General features: G+C 43.4%; 1 protein-coding gene across 2 annotated transcripts in view; it reads right to left on the minus strand.

Annotated features, from left to right (window-relative positions):
* Positions 1–4,676: 4,676 nt before the first annotated feature.
* LOC109866822 (transcription factor RFX4-like) overlaps positions 4,677–22,142 on the minus strand; it is a 36,658-nt gene continuing 19,192 nt past the window's right edge. Inside the window, exons 14-18 of one of the 2 annotated variants that reach the window (XM_020455672.2) lie at positions 21,545–21,664; positions 16,440–16,601; positions 15,965–16,130; positions 9,479–9,617; positions 4,677–6,318 (exon numbers count right to left, since the gene is read on the minus strand). In XM_020455672.2, the coding sequence (XP_020311261.1) occupies positions 6,046–6,318; positions 9,479–9,617; positions 15,965–16,130; positions 16,440–16,601; positions 21,545–21,664 (860 nt within the window). In that variant the 3' untranslated portion in view covers positions 4,677–6,045. The remainder of the gene's footprint in view (positions 6,319–9,478; positions 9,618–15,964; positions 16,131–16,439; positions 16,602–21,544; positions 21,665–22,142) is intronic. The other variant, XM_031802124.1, reaches the window with a different exon arrangement.

Here is a 22,142-nt window from a genome sequence, read left to right on the forward strand (position 1 = left end):
GTAACATCAGCGCTCAGTTATTGGTTAGACCGGCCATAGCCAAGGGCACTGCTGGTCAGCTGAATGTTTACATAACAGGTTAAGAGAACTAATGCAGCAGTTTAGCTAAATTAAAGTGGCAGGTTAGGAGAATGAGGATACATTTAGGAAATCAAATCAAATTTTATTTGGGGTACGGGTAGGCAGTCATTGTAAATAAGAATTTGTTTTTAACTGACAAGCCTAGTTAAATAAAATAAAGGTTAAATATAATAAATAAATAAATAAATACAACCTTACCGTAAAATGCTTACTAATAACAAAAGGGTTAGACTTTGCTAACATTCTACAATTGTCAACAATCAACTCGTCCTTGCAGCCCAATCAGCCAGGTAAAACATTCCTAAGCGGAAACAAATCTGCCCAATTAGTGGATTTGGTAGATCCACCCTCTTCTTTTGCCACTCCCACTTTCAGACACACTCCATGTATGCAATTACCCATGACTCACCATTGAGTCTACAACCCATACGAATCCTCACACTGTTGACTACTTTAAAATAGCGGAAGCATGGTGGACGCCCACAATGTTTGGCCACTAGAGGCCTCTATCATTCTCTATGGGCTAGCTACACCCCTCTTTCGTGTTTCAAATTTCACCTGTAAACGTCATAGTCTCATCGAACGAGTGCACGCCGTGTTCAAGACGTGCAATGATGTACATTAAAAGTGCGTCAATATTACTATATTTATGGGGTTTTGTCTTGTCTTCTTTGCCCTTCTAACCATACTGCCCACAGACTTTGATATGAAAAGGTCTATGCACGCGCCTGTCATCATTATGTAAAATAGGCAGCGCTTGTCTCTCATGTATATCTATGAATTATTTCTGCATTTCCTGTCTCCTGTTATCTGTATCTATGTTCACTGTAGGCCTAATCAGATCAGCGCATGTTCAATTGTCTTTGTCTATCTACACTCGAAGCATTTTCAATGCTGGTCAGTAGATCACAGAATCAAGGGCATAACATGGTCATAAAAATGGCATCACACGTCATTCATACCCTAATGCAGTGGTATTCAAAGTCGGGGTCCAGACCCGGGGAATTGCAATGGAGTTGCCAAAATATAAAAATAACAAATAAATTGTTGCGTTGTTCAGGATAGGCAGGCAAGCATGATCTTTCTTTTGACAAACATATCAAGAATATTTCAAGGACAGCTTTTTTCCATCTTCATAACATTGCAAAAAATCTGAAACTTTTTGTCCTAAAATTATGCAGAAATGCATAATGATGCTTTTGTCACTTCTAGATTAGATTACTGCAATACTCTACTCTTCGACTACCCTTATAAAGCACTAAATAAACTTTTATTAGTTCTAAACACGGCTGCTAGAATCCTGACTAGAACCCCCCAAAAATTGATCATATTACTCCAGTGCTAGCCTCTCTACATTGGCTTCCTGTTAAGGGTAGGGCTGATATTAAGGTTTTACTGCTGACCTACAAAGCATTACATGGGTTTGCTCCTACCTATCTCTCCGATTTGGTCCTGCCGTACATACCTATACATACACTACAGTCACAAAACGCAGGCCTGCTTATTGTCACTAGATTTTCTAAGCAAACAGCTGGAGGCAGGGCTTTCTCCTATAGAGCTCCGTTTTTATGGAATGATCTGCCTACCCATGTGAGAGACGCAGACTCGGTCTCAACCTTTAGGTCTTTAATGAAGACTCATCTCTTTAGTAGGTCCTATGATTGAGTGTAGTCTGGCCCTGGCGTGCGAAGGTGAACGGCAAGGCACTGTAGCGACAAACTGCTCTTGCTTTTTCTGCCTGGCCGGCTCCCATCTTTCTACTGTGATTCTCTCCCTTTGACCTTATTACGGGGGTTGAGTCATTGGTTTATTAGTGCTCTTCCATGCTGTCCCTAGGAGGGGTGCATCACTTGAGTGGGTTGAGTCACAGACATGATCTTCCTGTCCAGTTTTGCGCCCCCTCAAGCTTGTGCAGTGGAGGAGATCTTTGTGGGCTATAGTCAACCTTGTCTCAGGGTAGTAAGTTGGTGGTCTGTTGATATCCCTCTAGCGGTGTTGGGGCTGTGCTTTGGCAAAGTGGGTGGAGTTATATCCTGCCTGGTTGGTCCTGTCCGGGGGGATCGTCGGACAGGGATACAGTGTCCCCCGACCCACCTCTGTCTCAGTCTCCACTATCTATGCTGCAAGAGTCTACGTGCTAGGGGGCTAGAGCCAGTCTGTTACATCTGGTGTAATTCTCCTGTCTTATCTATTGTCCTGTGTGAATTTAAGTATGCTCCCTCTAATTCTCTCTCTCCTGGAGAATCTGAGCCCTAGGATCATGCCTTAGGACTACCTGCACTGATGACTCCTGGCTGTCCCCAGTCCACTTATTTGTGCTGCTGCTCCAATTTCAATAGTTCTGCCTGCCTTCTACAACCATGCTGGTCATTCTAGCTCTAAATGGCCATGTACTCTTATAATCTCCACCTGGCACCGCCAGAAGTTCCTGAATTTCGAAGGAGTTTTTCCTAGCCACCGTTCTTCTACATCTGCATTGCTTGCTGTTTGGGGTTTTAAGCTGGGTTTCTGTATAGCACTTTGTGACATCTGCTGATGTAAAAAGGGCTTTATAAAATACATTTGATTGATAACTGTTTGTGCCAGGATTATGTAAAGCCAGTACATCATCATGTCATTAATTACAGCTTCATATTCGTTTTTATGATGGAGGCAGTGGTGTGTAATCATGGATGCCAAAGGAAGCCAGGCTTCCCCAAAAAATTGACCAAGAAAAAACAAAAAAACATAGAAAATAATGTATCTTTCGTCTCTCTGTGTTTCATACATTTCCTTCGATTTGAAAGAGGTCAAATGTATCTTACCGGAGAAAGCATCCGAGCGAATGAAATAGCCCCTGGCGTAATGTTTCCCATGAAAGAAAGTTAGGCTAGCTAGCAAGCATTTTAGCCAGGTAGCCTAGGACAACAACAACTAAAAATGTGTACTGTATGACAGTCATAGACCATTTAGGCAACATGAAAGAGGAGGATGGCATTCGCATTTCTCTACGAGTAGGGTAAGTCAACATGTTTTTTTCTACTTGCACGCAAGCACATCACAAACACACACACACACACAGAAATCAGTACCATGGACAGCCACATTATATTTAGCTTATGTTGATTGGACTAAATAATTTTCATTTTTGGTATCTTTTAGTTGTCACTGTATTAAACTATAGCTGATTAGATTATGTTGAAGTTGAAATGGTGCTGGAATACTGGAGGCAGCTCCTGTTTTCTTTCAACTTGCGGTAACTCTCCGTGGTTCTAAATCAATCGTTTTTTAGTAGTCTGAAAATGTTGGAGATATTGCCTTGCTTGACCATGCAATATGTTTTGTGAACTTAAACGGACAGATATTGATTTCTGGTTTTGTAATGAAACAAATTTGTGGTTGAATTTTTCTTATTGTCTCGGCCTTGGGCCTATATATCACGGTGTCAAGGCATATGAACTAACCGGTTATAGAGCAAACAGCACAATTATCACAACATATAGGTTGTAATGTTTTTTTTGGGGGGGGGCTTGGCTTCCCCAGTGATTTTACCCACGCACCGCTACTGGATGGAGGGTGTCATTATCCTTCCCTTACGCCCTACCGGCAAGCTAGTCAGTCATGAATCCCCATTCTGGAACTGGAAATAGAAAATTACAATTTTCTAAATTAACTCATCCCCTACAAGGGGCAAAGGATTTTAGATGTGGTAAGCAAGTGCCAAGGGGGTATGATATTATAGTTCTGGTTCTCATCTGCATTCTGACACCTCCCCAATGGCCCAGACTGCTCTAAGCTGGTGTCAAGTGTTTGTGATAAGGCCTATAGTCTTTCAGGACTGTATGCTTTTTCCATGTTCATTGCATTCGTAACCTTTGTACCAAATGGGCCTCCAGCATGCAGAACCTTGGTTGTGAACTTTTATGGTGTCCAGGAAAAAGTGCTCACAGCACAGGGGATCTGCATTCAAAAAAATGTACGAAAATTTGAAGGTCAAAGGTTACGGGACTGACGTGTGATGACCACACCCCAGCAGAAGCTGCTCTTTATAGAAATGTAATTCTTTCCGCAGTGTGGCTCTCGTTTCTCGCCCAGCCCCCTCTGGGTTCCCAGTCTTCCCAATGCTGGCAAGTGATTGGAGTAAAAAATCAGCTCAGAGGATTTGAAAAGATTTGGTCCCCTTTGTCAACATAAAACTCAAATTGGGTTTTAAGGCAGGGGTTGTTGTGCAATGATATACAACGCCAGATATACAACACCAAATATTCAACCAAGAGATACGATGTGGTGATCTTTCACGCAAGCCAAACTGCAAGTCAGTTAAGGTGTGTGGTGTGTCATTGCATTTTAATACTGAACACTCCCCTGAAAATGTATTGATCAATATTTCCAAAGAATGATTTGCGTATCATCAATATCAATAAATAATAGTGACAGTTTATCAGTCAGACAAGTTACATTGGAGAATTTCAGTGGAAAGAAACTAGCCTGGCCAAAACTATGATGTTGAACAAGGTTTGTAGGCTATACACAAACAGACTGCATAACAGTGAAATGTTCATTACCATGTGTGTATGTGTTTGAGAGAAGAGAAGAAAGAAATTGGAACATTTGCATTGGGGTTTTAGAAATTATTTATGTGGCAACAAATAATTCCACATACATATCAGTTTAAACTGTAACAGTTGCCACCACTGAAGTTGTCGAGTGCTTGTATTTACAGAAAAAAGTGACTATAGTTCATGTGTGTTACACTTTGATATTTGTTCCTTTTTATTCCTACCCATAGGGTAATAGGTCCACAGTAGCTTTGCGTGCATTATAAAACACACACAACTAGGTTAATGTTTCCTTAACTATATCCATAAAAAAACGAAAACAAAATACCAACTGTAACACAGAAAACAAAAAAGAACACAATGTTACAAAGTTACAGAGAATATATCTATAGTGTCTTCCTCATCCCACAAATACAGCAACAGAGGTTGTGACACAGCACACAAATAATCTGGCTGAGGCACAGCACTCGATCATTAAAAAAAACTATTCATGTGAAACTGACAAGCTAATAAAGGCTCTCCACATGTTTAGCTTTGTCTCAGCCATAAACTTCTCTCATAGTTTTCTGGCTGTATGCCAATTGACATGACAGGGCTCCAGTGGTGAAACATTAAGGCAATCCATCCTGGGTTGTATTCATTAGGCACCAAACGGAAGAAAACAGACAAACAGGGAGCGACAACCTTAATTTATCACATAAGAAACATTCATGTTCATTTTCCGTTCCAAAATGTATTGCTACGGTGTGCCCTAATGAATATGACCCTGGTTTTGCAGCAGGCTAGCATGTCTTCTGGACAATGTCGCAGAGGCCTACTCTGAGTAAGTGTTGACCAAGAGAAAATGGTGTGCATCGTTAAAATACTGTACTGACGACAGCCACAGTATACAACGTAAACAGAGTTCCGTACATTAGTGTCCCAGTACAGGGAGGGAGGGGTGATGATCAGTGTTTGTTGACTTGGCAGGTTGCCGGGCAGGGATGGGTGTTCATTAACTGAAAAGGCACAGCTGGGCAGTCTCACACTGCACACTTCCACATGTGAGATTCTTCCGACTGCCTCTGTTTCTATAATCCCAAAGGGTTTGCACAGCCATTTTCTGCAAACAACAAACCACCACCATTGAGGCGATTATTGCCCTCAACAGACTAGGCCTAAGCTACAATATTCTGATTGTGTAATGTGAGAAGAAGTCCTGAATCTTGTTTGTCTGTGCTGTGGCCTGCGGGTCAAGTTAACAAGGTTACCCAGTTTTGATACTCTCCAGCCTCTCTCCCCTACCATTACACTGATACTCCTGATTAGGTGCCTCTGGGTCGTGTTGGGGAAAGGCAGTGGGACGTTTGCATCCATAGGCTTGGCAGGCTGCTTGGGCATGACTGTGCCCAGGACAGCTCCGCTCTCTGAGGGATGAGTAGGAAGCCTACTTGGCCCAGCCTGTGGTGGCCTCTCCATTTATGTAAGCGAAGCCGGGAAAGTGTTGTGAGTGTTCGTATTCAGAGTTCCTGCGAGGGGCCAGGGGGGAGTACATGTCTCCAGAGGCGGCGTAGCGGGAGGAGTGCATAGGGGGACTGGTGTAACAGCTGTTGGCTGGGGAGACATCCGCCCACCGTGGGGCCACGGGTGTAGGGTGCAGCCGAGGAGCACCTCCCATCAAGCATGGCTCCATCCGAGACATCTGGCTATTGAGCGGGTACTGCCGAACAGAAGAGAATAGGGTTTTAGGGTGATGGTATTATATGTAACATCTATGTATCATATCTAGGGCTGGGCTTTTCCCTGAATGCATGACCTGACAGGAGAAACACCAGCCCCTAGTTAGGCTATAGCTGAACTCCAGAGATTTCCCTGGTCAGGTAAAATTACCCGGCAAAACTCCTGGCCCTGATGTAATAATTAATGTGAAACATAATAACACATCCTTACTTTCTCTTTAACACTATGATGTTTATAATTCACAATGAATCAAATAAAATACACATTTATTTGTCACATGCGCCGAATACAACAGGCTTGCTTACAAGCCCTTAGCCAACAATACAGTTTTTTTTAAATACCTAAAAAAGTAAGAGATAAAAATAACAAATACTTAAAGAAAAGCAGTAAAATAACAATAGCAGGGCTATATACAGGGGGTACCAGAGTCAATGTGCGGGGGCACCAGTGTAATTGAGGTAATATGTACATGAAGGTAGAGTTATTAAAGTGATTATGCATAGAAAATAACAGAGAGTAGCAGCAGCGTAGAAGGGGGGGCAATGCAAATAGTCTGGGTAGCCATTTGTCTGTCTGGATGCTCTCGATGGTGCAGCTGTAAAACCTTTTGAGGATCTGAGGACCCATGCCAAATCTTTTCAGTCTCCTGAAGGGAATAGGTTTTTATTGTGCCCTCTTCACGACTGCCTTGGTGTGATTGGACCATGTTAGTTTGTTGGTGATGTGGACACCAAGGAACTTGAAGCTCTCAACCTGCTCCACTGCAGCCCTGTCGATGAGAATGGGGGCGTGCTTGGTCCTCCTTTTCCTGTAGTCCACAATGTCTGTTGTAAATGGTAGACATAAATAAGACACTTCCTGGAACTGTTGGACTAGGATAAGCGGTCAGCCGGTAGTATTTTCATTGCCCAGGGTGACCAACGACTAACAGCGAGGACAGAATCAGCTCCTCTTACAAAATATTTGGTACTGGTCGGGAAATCCAACAAAGTGTCATCTCCTTTCCTTCCTCTTGAGAGACCCTCTTAGACCCTCTTAGACAAAGCACACACATTGTGCCCGATTTAAGTTCAGAGCAGGGTGGAAAAAAGTGGAAGTAAAAGTATTTCCTCTTTATTCCACTAAATATAAACACACAGGCAACAGTCAGTTCTATTATGAAGGATGGTGGCATGGAAAGAGGCCGTCATCACAGGTCAGGGAGAAGGATGGGTGGTTCAGCGACCTCTTGTTCACGCGCAGAAAAGAGACCATTGAAAAACAATATTTTAATAAACGCCCCCCCTGCCCTGGTCTATGAGTTCTATGGCCACTGGCTCAGAGAGATGAAGAGACTATTGAGTGGTGGGAAGGGGATGCACAGTGGATCCCAGAGCTGGGCCCCTCTGGGCTGGGTCCTGGGCCCCCGGCCAGATCACCTCCCACTGTCTGCTGCTTCCGCTGGTGTGGAGAGGAGAGGAGGATTCCGACTGCTGAGGCCCAGCGAATCTCCTCCCACTACAAAGACAGGGAGGCTGGAGGGCCCTTTAAAGGAAATTACCATCAGAAGGGTCAACTCACACCATTCACTGCTGTGGCTAACAGTGTATGAGCTCCACCACCATTACCACCACCACCCTGCTGCTGCACCTCCCAACCTCTAGCCTGCTCCTACTCTTCTTTTTTCTTCTGTTGACCTTCTTGCTCAGTCTCTCTCTCTCTCTCTCTCTCTCTCTCTCTCTCTCTCTTTCTCTCACCCGCACCAGGGTAAATGTTCTCCTGGCTCTAACTAACCACTCATGGTGCCACACCAGTTCTAACTCTCTCTTTCCCTCTCTCCCTCTGTCTATCCCCAGAGCATGCCACACTGTTGGCACCAACACTATAAAATGTGTTTTGCATACTAACAAGCCCTGTTCTCCTTTTCACTTCCTGTTCATATTAACATTCCTCTCTGATTTACTGCCTGTGAAAAATTCAACCTTACAAAAGCTAGGATGGAATTTATGTCCCGCCTACAGCCCAACCGGGAATAAACTATCACTCTTTGGGATTATATAGGGAGGTGGATAGATATAAGTGGATAGATATGAGAGGGAGGTCATTATAATGGCATGTTGAAGAAAAATAAACAAGAATCAACATTAAAAATGTTCATAGCTTAGCATGACTTCTGATTCATTCTGCTTGATTCAATGCCTAATATTTCAGTGATTCTTGCACCTCTGTAATGATGTACTATGGTGATTAGGTGATTTCCAGGCTTTTCTATAATACAAATAACCCAGCAGACAGCCTCATTTTGAACAGTCTCTTTGTAATGGATTTGATACAGTGTTGCACTGCCTTTCTTCCTACTCTGCTCTGACGTCAATGAAATACCATGTAGTCCACTCCAGGACCCAAGCCAAGAACAACTATTGCCACCAACAAAGTCTAGCAGGTGTGGTGAACAGTGTAAAAAAGCAGGAATTGTAGACTCTGGCTAAATGTCACCATCATCAAACAGGCCATAAAGATATACAGTATGTTGGAAGTTTGACAAAGGGTCTTAATGTGTTGAGTAAATATAAAGCCAATCTCGGCACCTAAAACCAAATCTCGTGTGTGCTCTGAGAGACTTATATAAGGCTATGTGCGTAGTATAATGGACGTGCGTAGTATAATGGACGTGCGTAGTGTAATGGACGTGCATAGTATAATGGACATGCGTAGTATAATGGACGTGCGTAGTATAATGGACATGCGTAGTATAATGGACGTGTGTAGTATAATGGACGTGTGTAGTATAATGGGTGTGAGTAGTATCATGGACGTGCGTAGTATAATGGACGTGTGTAGTATAATGGACATGTGTTGTATAATGGATGTGCGTAGTATAATGGACATGTGTGGTATAATGGACATGTGTAGTATAATGGACATGTGTAGTATAATGGACATGTGTAGTATAATGGACGTGTGTAGTATAATGGACATGTGTAGTATAATGGACGTGCGTAGTATAATGGACGTGCGTAGTATAATGGACGTGCGTAGTATAATGTCACTGAATTATCTCCACTGTAATTCCATCCAGTACACCGTTAGTAAATCCTCAGGTGAATGTACAGTAGGTGCTATGGCCTGATTTGTGATTGGGAGTCCAAGTTGGGACTGACCTGTGCAGAGGTGCGGTGGTAGGCGGGATAGGGTAGGGGGGCAGGGATGCCTGGTTCGTGGGCCAGACTGGGGTACTGGCTCTGGATGGAGTGGGGGTGCTGGTTAGAGTAGCTCCCGTAGTTATAGCTCCCAGTAAACCTGGAGAGAGTACACAAAAACAGGTCAACATCATGTGTTCAGTGTGGCTCAGTTGGAATGATGCTTGCAATGCCAGAGTTGTGAGTTTAAATCCTACGGGGGACCAGTATAAAAATGCATGGACTCACTACTGTAAGTCACTCTGGATAAGAGCGTCTACTAAATGACAACAATTTTAATGTAGTACTTTAAATGTCTTCTGTCTATTTTTGAGTAAGAAATCAGATATAGTGCCTTCAGAAAGTATTCATACCACTTGACTTATTCCACAGTGTTACAGCCTAAATTCAAAATTGATTAAACATATTATTTTCTCTACAATCTACACAAAATACCCCATAATGACAAAGTATTTTTAAAAACATGTTTGTAGAAATGTTACAAAAAAAATACACATTTTTTTAATTAACATAAATATTCACACCCCTGAGTCAATATATGTTAGAATCACCTTTGGCAGCAAATACAGCTGTGAGCCTTTCTGGGTAAATCTCTAAGAGCTTTACACACCTAGATTGTAACATATTAACATATTATTATTATTATATTATTATAATTGTTTTAATCTTCAGACTCTGTCAATATGGTTGTTGCCATAGATTTTCAAACCAATTTAAGTCACTCAGGAACATTCAATGTCGTCTTGGTAAGCAACTTCAGTGTACGTATATTATTCATAGCCATCTATTTACCACCACAAACCGATGCTGGCACTAAGACCGTACTCAACGAGCTGTATAAGGCCATTTTTTATTTTATTTTATTTTATTTAACTAGGCAAGTCAGTGAAGAACAAATTCTAATTTATAATGACAGCCTAGGAATAGTGGGTTAATTGCCTTGTTCAGGGGCAGAACGACAGATTTCTACCTTGTCAGTTCAGCAAACAAGAAAATGCTAATCCAAAAGTGGCGCTCCTAGTGGACGGGGACTTTAATGCAGGCAAACTTAAATCTGTTTTACCTCATTTCTACCAGCATGTCACATGTGCAACCAGAGGGAAAAAAGCTCTACTACACACACAGTGACGCATACAAAGCTCCCTCTCGCCCTCCATTTGGCAAATCTGACCATAATTCCATCCTACTGATTCCTGTTTACAAGCAAAAACTAAAGCAGTAAGTACCAGTGACTTGCTCAATACGGAAGTGGTCAGATGACGTGGATGCTACGCTACAGGACTGCTTTGCTAGCACAGACTGGAATATGTTCCGGGATTCATCCAATGGCATTGAGGAATATACCACATCAGTCATCGGCTTCATCAATAAGTACAACGACGACGTCGTCCCCACACTGACATATCCCAACCATATCCCAACCAGAAGCAACGGATTACAGGAAAATTCAGCATCGAGCTAAAGGCTAGAGCTCCGGCTTTCAAGGAGCGGGACACTAATCTGGACGTTTATAAGTAATCCCGCTACGCCCTCAAACAACCATAAAACAGGCAAAGTGTCAATACAGGATTAATGTTAATACAGGATTGAATCCTACTACACCAGCAATGACACTCGTCGGATGTGGCAGGGCTCGAAAACGGACTACAAAGGGAAATCCAGCCGCGAGCTGCCAAGTGACGCGAGCCTACCTGACGAGCTAAACACTTTCTATGCTTGCTTAGAGGCAAGCAACACTGGAGCATGCAGTAGAGCACCAGTAGATGTAGACCTTTACACAGGTCAACATTCACAAAGCCACGGGGCCAGAAGGATTACCTAGACGTGTACTCAAAGCATTCGTGGACCAACTGGCAAGTGTCTTCACAGACATTTTCAACCTCTCCCTGACCGAGTCTGTAATACCTACATGTTTCAAGCAGACCAAGGAAGGAAACCTGCCTAAATTATTACTGCCTCATAGAACTCACGTCAGTAGCCATGAAGTGCTTTGAAAGGCTGGTCATGGCTCACATCAACAGCATCATCCCGGATACACTAGACCCACTCCAATAAGTAATCCGCCCCAACAGATCCACAAATGACGCAATCTCAATCACACTCCACACTGCCGTTTCCCACCTGGACAAAAGGAACACCTATGTGAGAATGCTGTTCATTGACTACAGCTCAGCGCTCAACACCATAGAGCCAACAAAGCTCATCACTAAGCTAAGGACCCTGGGATGAAACACCTCCCTCTGCAACTGGATCCTGGCGGGCAGCCCCCAGGTGGTAAGAGTAGGCAACAAAACGTCTGCCACGCTATTCCTCAACACTGGGGCCCCACAGGGGTGCGTGCTTAGTCCCCTCCTATTCTCCCTGTTCACCCACGACTCCAGCGCCATCATTAAGTTTGCTGATGACACAACAGCGGTAGGCCTGAATACCGACAACGATGAGATAGCCTATAGGGAGGAGGTCAGAGACCTGCAGTGTGGTGCTTACGGCACAGTACATCACTGGGGCCAAGCTTCCTGCCATCCAGGACCTACAGTTGAAGTTGGAAGTTTACATACACATAGGTTGGAGTCATTAAAACTCGTTTTTCAACCACTTCACAAATTTCTTGTTAACAAACTATAGTTTTGGCAAGTCGGTTAGGACATCTACCTTGTGCATGACATAAGTAATTTTTCCAACAATTGTTTACAGACAGATTATTTCACTTATAATTCACTGTATCATAATTCCAGTAGGTCAGAAGTTTACATACACTAAGTTGTCTGTGCCTTTAAATAGCTTGGAAAATTCCAGAAAATGATCTCATGGCTTGAGAAGCTTCTTATAGGCTAATTGACATCATTTGAGTCAATTGGAGATGTACCTGTGGATGCATTTCAAGACCTACCTTCAAACTCAGTGCCTCTTTGCTTGACATCATGGGAAAATCAAAAGAAATCAGCCAAGACCTCAGAAAACAAATTGTAAACCTCCACAAGTCTGGTTCATCCTTGGGAGCACTTTCCAAATGCCTGCCATGGGAGCAGGTAGAAGCAGCGAGGAAGGCGGAGGCAGCAAGAAAGAGGGCCCAGGATTACACAGGGTCATGGCTGGCACTAAAGACCGGGAGGCCACTCCAAAAAATGGGGGGGTGGCACACAGGGAATGTGGCAGAGGCAGGATTCAGACCTGAGCCAACTCCCCGTGCTTACCGTGGCGAGCATCATACTGGTCAGTTACCGTGTTATGCGGTGGAGCGCATTCACAGCCCGGTGCGCTACATCCCAGCTCCCCGCATCTGCCGGGCTAGGTGAGCATCCAGCCAGGACGGATGGTGCCGGCTCAGCGCGCCTGGTCTCCAGTGCGTCTCTTCGGCCCAGGATATCCTGCGCCGGCTCTGTGCACTGTGTCTCCGGTACGTCTGCACAGCCCAGTGCGTCCTGTGCCAGCGCCCCGCATTTGCAGGGCAGAGATAACCACCCAGCAAGGATGGGTTGTGCAATCTCTAAGCTCGAGACCTCCAGTGAGCCTCCACAGCCCAGTGTATCTGGTGCCTCCTGTATGTCTCTCCAGCCTGTAGAGTCCTGTGCCTGCTCCCAGAGCCAGGCCTCCTGTGTGTCTTTCCACTCCAGTGATGATCCATGGCACGAAGTCTCCAGTGATGATCCATGGTATGAAGCCTCCGGTGATGATCCATGGCACGAAGCCTCCGGTGATGATCCATGGCATGAAGCCTCCAGTGAGGAGTCATGGCACGAAGCCTCCCACGACGGCCTCCAGTCAAGAGCCCTCCAGTGACGGCCTCCAGTCCGGAGCCTCCAGCGACGGTCACCAGTCCGGAGTCTCCAGCGACGGCCTCCAGTCCGGAGCCTCCAGTGATGGTCTCCAGTCCGGAGCCTCCAGCGACGGACTGGGGCCTTTTTATGTCTCGATTTGGTTTGGTCAGGGTGTGATTTGGGGTGGGCATTCTATGTTTTTGTATTTCTATGTTTTGGCCGGGTATGGTTCTCAATCAAGGACAGCTGTCTATCGTTGTCTCTGATTGGGAACCATACTTAGGTAGCCCTTGTCCCTCCTTTCAGTGTGGGAAGTTAACTTTGTTTGTGGCACATAGCCCTTAAGCTTCACGGTTGTTTTTGTATTGTTTATTGTTTTTGTCGACATCATCCTAATAAAAAGGAAAATGTACGCTCACGACGCTGCGCTTTGGTCTACTTCATTCGACGGTCGAGACAAGTACGCAAGTATAAACACCATGGGACCACGCAGCAGTCATACCGCTCAGGAAGGAGACACATTCTGTCTCCTAGAGATGAACGTACTTTGGTGCGAAAAGTGCAAATCAATCCCAGAACAACAGCAAAGGACCTTGTGAAGATGCTGGAGGAAACAGGTACAAACGTATCTATATCCACAGTAAAACAAGTCCTATATCGACATAACATGAAAGGCCACTCAGCAAGCAAGAAGACACTGCTCCAAAACCGCCATTAAAAAGCCAGACTACGGTTTGCAACTGCACATGGGGACAAAGATTGACTTTTGGACTTTTTGGAGAAATGTCCTCTGGTCTGATGAAACAAAAATAGAACTGTTTGGCCATAATGACCATCGTTATGTTTGGAGGAAAAAGGGGGAGGCTTGGAATCTGAAGAACACCATCCCAACTGTGAAGCACGGGGTGCCAGCATCATGCTGTGGGGGTGCTTTGCTGCAGGAGGGACTGGTGCACTTCACAAAATAGATGGCATCATGAGTAAAGAAAATTATGTGGATATATTGAAGCAACATCTCAAGACATCAGTCAGGAAGTTAAAGCTTGGTGGCAAATGGGTCTTCCAAATGGACAATGACCCCAAGCACACTTCCAAAGTTGTGGCAAAATGGCTTAAGGACAACAAAGTCAAGGTATTGGAGTGGCCATCACAAAGCCCTGACCTCAATCCTATAGAACATTTGTGGGCAGAACTGAAAAAGCGTGTGCGAGCAAGGAGGCCTTCAAACCTGATTCAGTTACACCAGCTCTGTCAGGAGTAATAGGTCAAAATTCACCCAACTTATTATGGGAAGCTTGTGGAAGGCTACCCAAAACATTTGACACAAGTTAAACAATTTAAAGGCAATGCTATCAAATACTAATTGAGTGTATGTAAACTTTTGACCCACTGGGAATGTGGTGAAAGAACTAAAATTCTTAAAATAAAGTAGTGATCTTAACTGACCTAAGACAGGGCATTTTTACTAGGATTAAATGTCAGGAATGGTGAAACACTGAGTTTAAATGTATTTGGCTAAGGTGTATGTAAACTTCAACTGTATATACTAGTGTCAGAGGAAAGCCCAAGAAATGGTCAAAGACTCCAGTCCCCGAGTCATAGACTGTTCTCTCTGCTACCGCACGGCAAGCGGTACCAGAGCACCAAGTCTAAGACCAAAAGGCTCCTTAACAGCTTCTATCCCCAAGCCATAGGACTGCTGAACAATTAATTAAATGTCCACCCAGACTATTTACATTGACACCTCTCCCCAATTTGTTTTTACACTGCTGCTACTAGCTGTTTATTATCTATGCATAGTCACTTTACCCCTACCTACAAGTACTGTACAAATTACCTCGACTAACCTGTACCCTCGCACATTGACTCGGTACCGGTAACCCCTGTATATAACCTCGTTATTGTTATTTTATTGTGTTACTTTTTATTATTTTTTACTTTAGTTTATTTGGTAAATCTAATTCTTGAACTGCATTGTTGGTTAAGGGCTTGTAAGTAAGCATTTCACGGTAAGGTCTACACCTGTTGTATTCGTCGCATGTGACAAATAAAGTTTGATTTGATTTGGAATTAATAACTTCACCATGCTCAAAGGGATATTCAATGTCTGCTTTTTCAAAAATATTTTCCCATATACCTATAGGTGTCCTCCTTTGCGAGCCATTGGAAAACATCCGTGGTCTTTGTGGTTGGATCTGTGTTTGAAATTCACTGCTCGACTGAGGGATCTAACAGATAATTGTTTGTGTAGTCATTCAAAAATCATGTTAAACTCACTGAGTGAATCCTGAACTTTAGGCTTGCCATAAAAAGGGATTGAATACTTATTGCCTCAAGACATTTCTGCTTTTCATTTTTTATTAATTTGAAAACATTTCTACAAACATAATTCTACTTTGACATTATAGGGTATTGTGTGTAGGCCAGTGAAACAACATCTCACTTTAATCCATTTTAAACTCAGGTTGTAACACAACTAAATTTGGAAAAAGTCAAGGGGTTTGAATACTTTCTGAAGGATCGGAAAATCTCAATGAGAGTTTATAACTCCTCTATGAGAGCTCAGCATTCCCCTGTGAGAGCTCATAAGTCATCTATGAGAGCTCATAAGTCCACTATGAGAGCTCATAGCCCCATGACAGCTCATAACCCCTCTATGTAAGCTCATAACGTCCCTATGAGAGCTCACCCGTGCTCGTCCCTGTGGGCGTAGACTGGTAGTCGATGGGTGGAGGAGGGAGGGGGCACGGGTGCACCGCTGCGCATGCAGGGCTGCTGCTGTCCGCCCTCGGGAGGAGTGCCGCCTGATGTTGTCACTGTGTACGTAAGGGACCAGGTATATGACTGAACAGCGCCTGGCACACACACATAACACATACACAGACAGAGACAAATGGATTGGCACAGAGGAATTTACCATGCCGTGACCCTTAGAAACCAACCCAATGCATGAGCACAGGCAGGATAGGCCCATTCTAATTAACCATTTAATTCAACTGTCATGTATTAATTCATGTATATTATGTTGGACATGATCATAACATTACCTACAGAACATGACCACTGACGAGTGACATTGCTTCTATTGTAGCTCCAGTATAGTAATAGCTCTATATCCAAGCAACCCTCCCCAGTCCCCCAGTGTTGCTGTCTGTCTCTCTCACCTGTGGTGGCTGTGGCCCCTGTGTACTCTGGGGACTGGGCAGCGGTGGGGGAGCTGGCGGCTGGGACCCCAACTGAGGTGACAGACTTCGGTGGGGAAAATGGCCCTGGGGACGTGGAGGTGGGCGTGGTCTCCGTCAGCATCATCTCTTCCTCTTGTTCAGCTATTAAAGGAGTCAGAGGTCAATAAGCTATTAAAGAGACAGCAGGTTCTTATGTCCTCAAGAGTCAGTGTACTAAACAGCATTCAATATTAATATTGTCAATAGAGAGGGTGCAACGCTGTCATCAAGGCAAAGGATGGCTACTTTGAAGAATCTCAAATAGAAAATATATTTTGATTTGTTTAACACTTTTTTGGTTACTACATGATTCCATCTGTGTTATTTCATAGTTTTGATATCTTCACTATTATTCTACAATGTAGAAAATATAAAAATAAAGAAAAACTCTTTCACTGGTACTGTACATTTTCTTGTTGATAAAATGCATTTGCGGTTGCTGCAGCAACAATACTGATGGTAGCAGGAAAGGTTATTCCAAAGTCCTATAAAGTAGTAGTAATAGAGGTAGTAGCAGTAGTTAGGGTTGCACATTTTGGGGAATATTCAGAGGTGGAAAACTTCCGTGGGAATTATTAATATATGGGAATTAACGGGAATATATGCAAATTAATATTAATACTTTTTAAATGTAGATGTTTTTGGCATTGGATATATTTACCATACCATATGGAGACAGGAACACAAACATTTTACCTTATCATAAGTAGATATAATTGCAAATGATTAAATCCTTCCAATAGAAAAAAAATGTAGTTACGAATTGAACTTTAATTAAATGAGTTGACTCTTCACGTAGGATGATTTCACTGAACAACAAAATAAAGGGAATATTGAATGATCTCCATTGATCCATCGCATCTCCCAAAAACATTTTCAACATACATCTGTAAAATGATAGTCTAGAAACTAAAGCTTTGGTTGTCTTCCTCTCAGGCTTCGTTGTCTTCTCCCTGGACCTCCTCAATGTCCACCTCTTGAACATCAGACTCTGAGGTCTCATCTTCACTGTCACTTTCCAACCTTGTTGAGGATGGCTCATTGTCCGGCTCAAAAAGACAAAAATTTGCCCGGATGGCCACCAATCTTTCAACTGTTGTTTTGGTCAGCCTGTTGCGTGCTTTGGTGTGTGTGTTCCCAAACAAGGACCAGTTGTGCTCTGATGCGGCTGATGTTGGTGGGATTTGGATGATGATGGAGGCAACAGGGGAAAGCGCCTCAGTAATTTTCATCATAGGTACAGTTCAACTATGACAGACAAAATGAGAAAATAAATCCAGAAAATCACATTGTAGGATTTTTTATGAATTTATTTGCAAATTATGGTGGAAAATAAGTATTTGGTCAATAACAAAAGTTTATCTCAATACTTTGTTATATACCCTTTGTTGGCAATGACAGAGGTCAAACGTTTTCTGTAAGTCTTCACAAGGTTTTCACACACTGTTATTGGTATTTTGGCCCATTCCTCCATGCAGATCTCATCTAGAGCAGTGATGTTTTGGGGCTGTTGCCCAGCAACTCCCTCCAAAGATGTTCTATGGGGTTCAGATCTGGAGACTGGCTAGGCCACTCCAGGACCTTGAAATGCTTCTTACGAAGCCACTCCTTCGTTGCCCGGGCGGTGTGTTTGGGATCATTGTCATGCTGAAAGACCCAGCCACGTTTCATCTTCAATGCCCTTGCTGATGGAAGGAGGTTTTCACTCAAAATCTCACGATACATGGCCCCATTCATTCTTTCCTTTACACGGATCAGTCGTCCTGGTCCCTTTGCAGAAAAACAGCCCCAAAGCATGATGTTTCCACCCCCATGCTTCACAGTAGGTATGGTGTTCTTTGGATGCAACTCAGCATTCTTTGTCCTCCAAACATGACGAGTTGAGCTTTTACCAAAAAGTTATATTTTGGTTTCATCTGACCATATGACATTCTCCCAATCTTCTTCTGGATCATCCAAATGCTCTCTAGCAAACTTCAGACGGGACTGGACATGTACTGGCTTAAGCAGGGGGACACGTCGAGCACTGCAGGATTTGAGTCCCTGACGGCGTAGTGTGTTACTGATGGTAGGCTTTGTTACTTTGGTCCCAGCTCTCGGCAGGTCATTCACTAGGTCCCCCCGTGTGGTTCTGGGATTTTTGCTCACCGTTCTTGTGATCATTTTGACCCCACAGGGTGAGATCTTGCGTGGAGCCCCAGATCGAGGGAGATTATCAGTGGTCTTGTATGTCTTTCATTTCCTAATAAATGCTCCCACAGTTGATTTCTTCAAACCACGCTGCTTACCTATAGCAGATTCAGTCTTCCCAGCCTGGTGCAGGTCTACAATTTTGTTTCTGGTGTCCTTTGACAGCTCTTTGGTCTTGGCCATAGTGGAGTTTGGAGTGTGACTGTTTGATGTTGTGGACAGGTGTCTTTTATACTGATAACAAGTTCAAACAGGTGCCATTAATACAGGTAACGAGTGGAGGACAGAGGAGCCTCTTAAAGAAGAGGTTACAGGTCTGTGAGAGCCAGAAATCTTGCTTGTTTGTAGGTGACCAAAATACTTATTTTCCACCATAATTTGCAAATAAATTCATTAAAAATCCTACAATGTGATTTTCTGGATTTCTTTCCCTCATTTTGTCTGTCATAGTTGAAGTGTACCTATGATGAAAATTACAGGCCTCTCTCATCTTTTTAAGTGGGAGAACTTGCACAAGTTGGCTGACTAAATACTTTTTTGCCCCACTGTATGTTGGCACGACTGCCATATTGCATCTCCATCCCAAAGCCCTTGCTTGGAAGTGTACTTTGCCAGACTGCCAAGAACCTTGCCCTCATCCAGGCCATAACACCATAGGCCTTGTTGATCTCTGCACCAGACAGGATGCTCTTGCCAGCATACTTGTGGTCCAACATGTACGCTGCGGCGTATATGGGCTTCAGGCAGAAGTATTCAAGCTTTTTGATGCATTTCAGAACTGCAATTTCCTCTGCTTGGAGCAGAAGTGAAGTGGGCAGAGCAGTACGGATTTCTTCTCTTACATCTGCAAGCAAGTCTGAACATCAGACAGAGTGGCATTGTCTACCTCAATCCGTGCAATGGCTACAGGTATAGGTTTCAGGAGTTTCAGGCTGCTTACCACTCTCTCCCAAAATACATCATCCAGGAGGATCCTCTTGATGGGGCTGTCCATATCGGCAGAGAGACTCCTTCCCCTCCAGGAGACTGTCAAACATGATGACAACACCACCCCAACGGGTGTTGCTGGGCAGCTTCAATGTGGTACTCTTATTCTTCTCAATTTGCTTGGTGAGGTAGATTGCTGCTATAACTTGATGACCCTTCACATACCTAACCATTTCCTTGGCTCTCTTGTGGAGTGCATCCATTGTTTTCAGTGCCATGATGTCCTTGAGGAGGAGATTCAATGATTCAATGTATGAGCAGCACAGCCAATGGGTGTGACGTGAGGGTAGGACTCCTCCACTTTAGACCAAGCAGCCTTCATGTTTGTAGCATTGTCTGTCACCAGTGCAAATATATTCTGTGGTCCAAGGTCATTGATGACTGCCTTCAGCTCATCTGCAATGTAGAGACCAGTGTGTCTGTTGTCCCTTGTGTCTGTGCTCTTGTAGAATACTGGTTGAGGGGTGGAGGTGATGTAGTTAATTATTCCTTGCCCACGAACATTCAACCACCCATAAGAGATGATTGCAATTCAGTCTGCTTTCTCTATGATTTGCTTGACCTTCACTTGAACTCTGTTGAACTCGACATCCAGCAAATGAGTAGATAACGCATGTCTGGTTTGAGGGGTGAATGCTGGGCGAAGAAGCATCAGAGGTGTGAGCATCAGAGGTGAACCAGCTCGAGCAAGACATTCATCAGTATTTCTCTGACTAGGTTCCTCCATTGAGTCAAAAGAATCTGATTCCAGGAGGACCTTGAGCTGTTGCTATCGATATAAATGACCCATTTCTTTCACCTCGAATAGAAGTAGATGGACTTTGCAGAGGTTGCTTGTTGTGCGTGCTGAGAGTACTTTATGCACTTGGCCAGATGATTCTGCATCTTTGTTGCATTCTTCACATATGATTTGGCACAGTATTTGCAAATGTACACAGCTTTTCCTTCTACATTAGCTGCAGTGAAATGTCTCCACATATCAAATAGTACCCGTGGCTTTTTCCTGTAAGGATTAGACAAAAATGAGTAAAAGAACCAAATACAATTCCATGTACAGATAAATAGCTAAGCAATTAGATTAAACAACTAATTTGTAAGATAAATGTTTTAAAATGAAACATGTATGGAAACAGGTGAATTAACACTCCTCAGTTAGCAGGCTCAAGCAAGCTAAAAACCCACATGGTAGCAAAAACTAACTAGCAGAAATTGTTAACAAGTTAGAAATGATTTAAACACACTTTGCTGTAGGCTACTATTGACTAGTTAACAAAGAATCATGTATGTTCTATAAAATATATTCACCCCACCCAGTATTGTAATCAAAACTTACCAGAAAGCATGTAGTCTTTGGCTCAGACAGTGTAGTAGTGTGAGCTCAATAGCAGCTCATTAGTGTGCAAGATCTTGAGAATCAGCTGTACATGTGATGGAAGAGTGAACTGTACATGTGATGGAAGAGTGCACTGTACATGTGATGGAAGAATGCACTGTGCATGCAGAGGTTTGCAATTTCATTGACTTGGGGATAGTTTAACATAAATATGCCACAATACCTAGAATTGCCTTATGTGTATCCCACAAAAAAAGGTTCACTGTTATAAGCTAACTTTTTTGAAGAATTTAAGAAAAATTCCCCAAATTCCAGGGCTTGACTTCCCATGGAAAAATTCTGGAAATTTACCAGACATTTTCAGACCCTTTGCAACCCTAGTAGTTGTAGCAGTAGTCGTAGTAGTAGTTGTAGTAGTAGGAATTGTTGTTGTTGTGATTGTAGTAATACTAATAGTTGCAGAAGTAATGCAGTGCTGTAGCAGCAGTGTTGAAAGCAGCTCCAGTAGTAGTTGTTGACAGGGTGGAGGACTAACCTGTGCTACCCTCTGCCTTCATGGCCCTCATGAGCTCGTTTGCCCTCTCCTGGCAGTGCAGAGACTCCAGCAGGTACAGCACATAGTCATCAAACATCAGGTGGATCAGGTGGAACGAGCCTACAAACAAGAAACAGGAAGAAAGAGAGAGAGAGAGATAAAGAGAGAGTGAGCGAGAGAGAGAGAGAGTCTCTCAGAGCATTCACAGTCAGCCCAGCAAGGTCTACCTGAACAGAGCAATACTCAATCACGAGGCATCAAAGCCAAAGGAACTGCACAATATTAAGAAGTGCTATAGATGGAAGGAAAGTAGTGTAGAAACCTGCCAAAAAATAATCAGGCAACAACAAATACAATCCAATTTGGACAACTTCCTGGACAAAACATTTCACCGTAATAGTGAAGGTGTAAACGTGGCAGTAGAAAGCCTAAACAGTATATTTGACCTTTGACTTTCCTATCAAATCAAAAAATTCCAGTAGACAACAAAAGAATATTAGCAACAATGACAAAAGGTTTGATGAAGAATGCAAAAACCTAAGATAGAAATGTAGATACCAGTAGACACCCAGAAAACCTGAGTCTACACCTTCATTAT

Source organism: Oncorhynchus kisutch, linkage group LG22, assembly GCF_002021735.2.
Source record: "Oncorhynchus kisutch isolate 150728-3 linkage group LG22, Okis_V2, whole genome shotgun sequence".
NCBI lineage: Eukaryota > Metazoa > Chordata > Actinopteri > Salmoniformes > Salmonidae > Oncorhynchus > Oncorhynchus kisutch.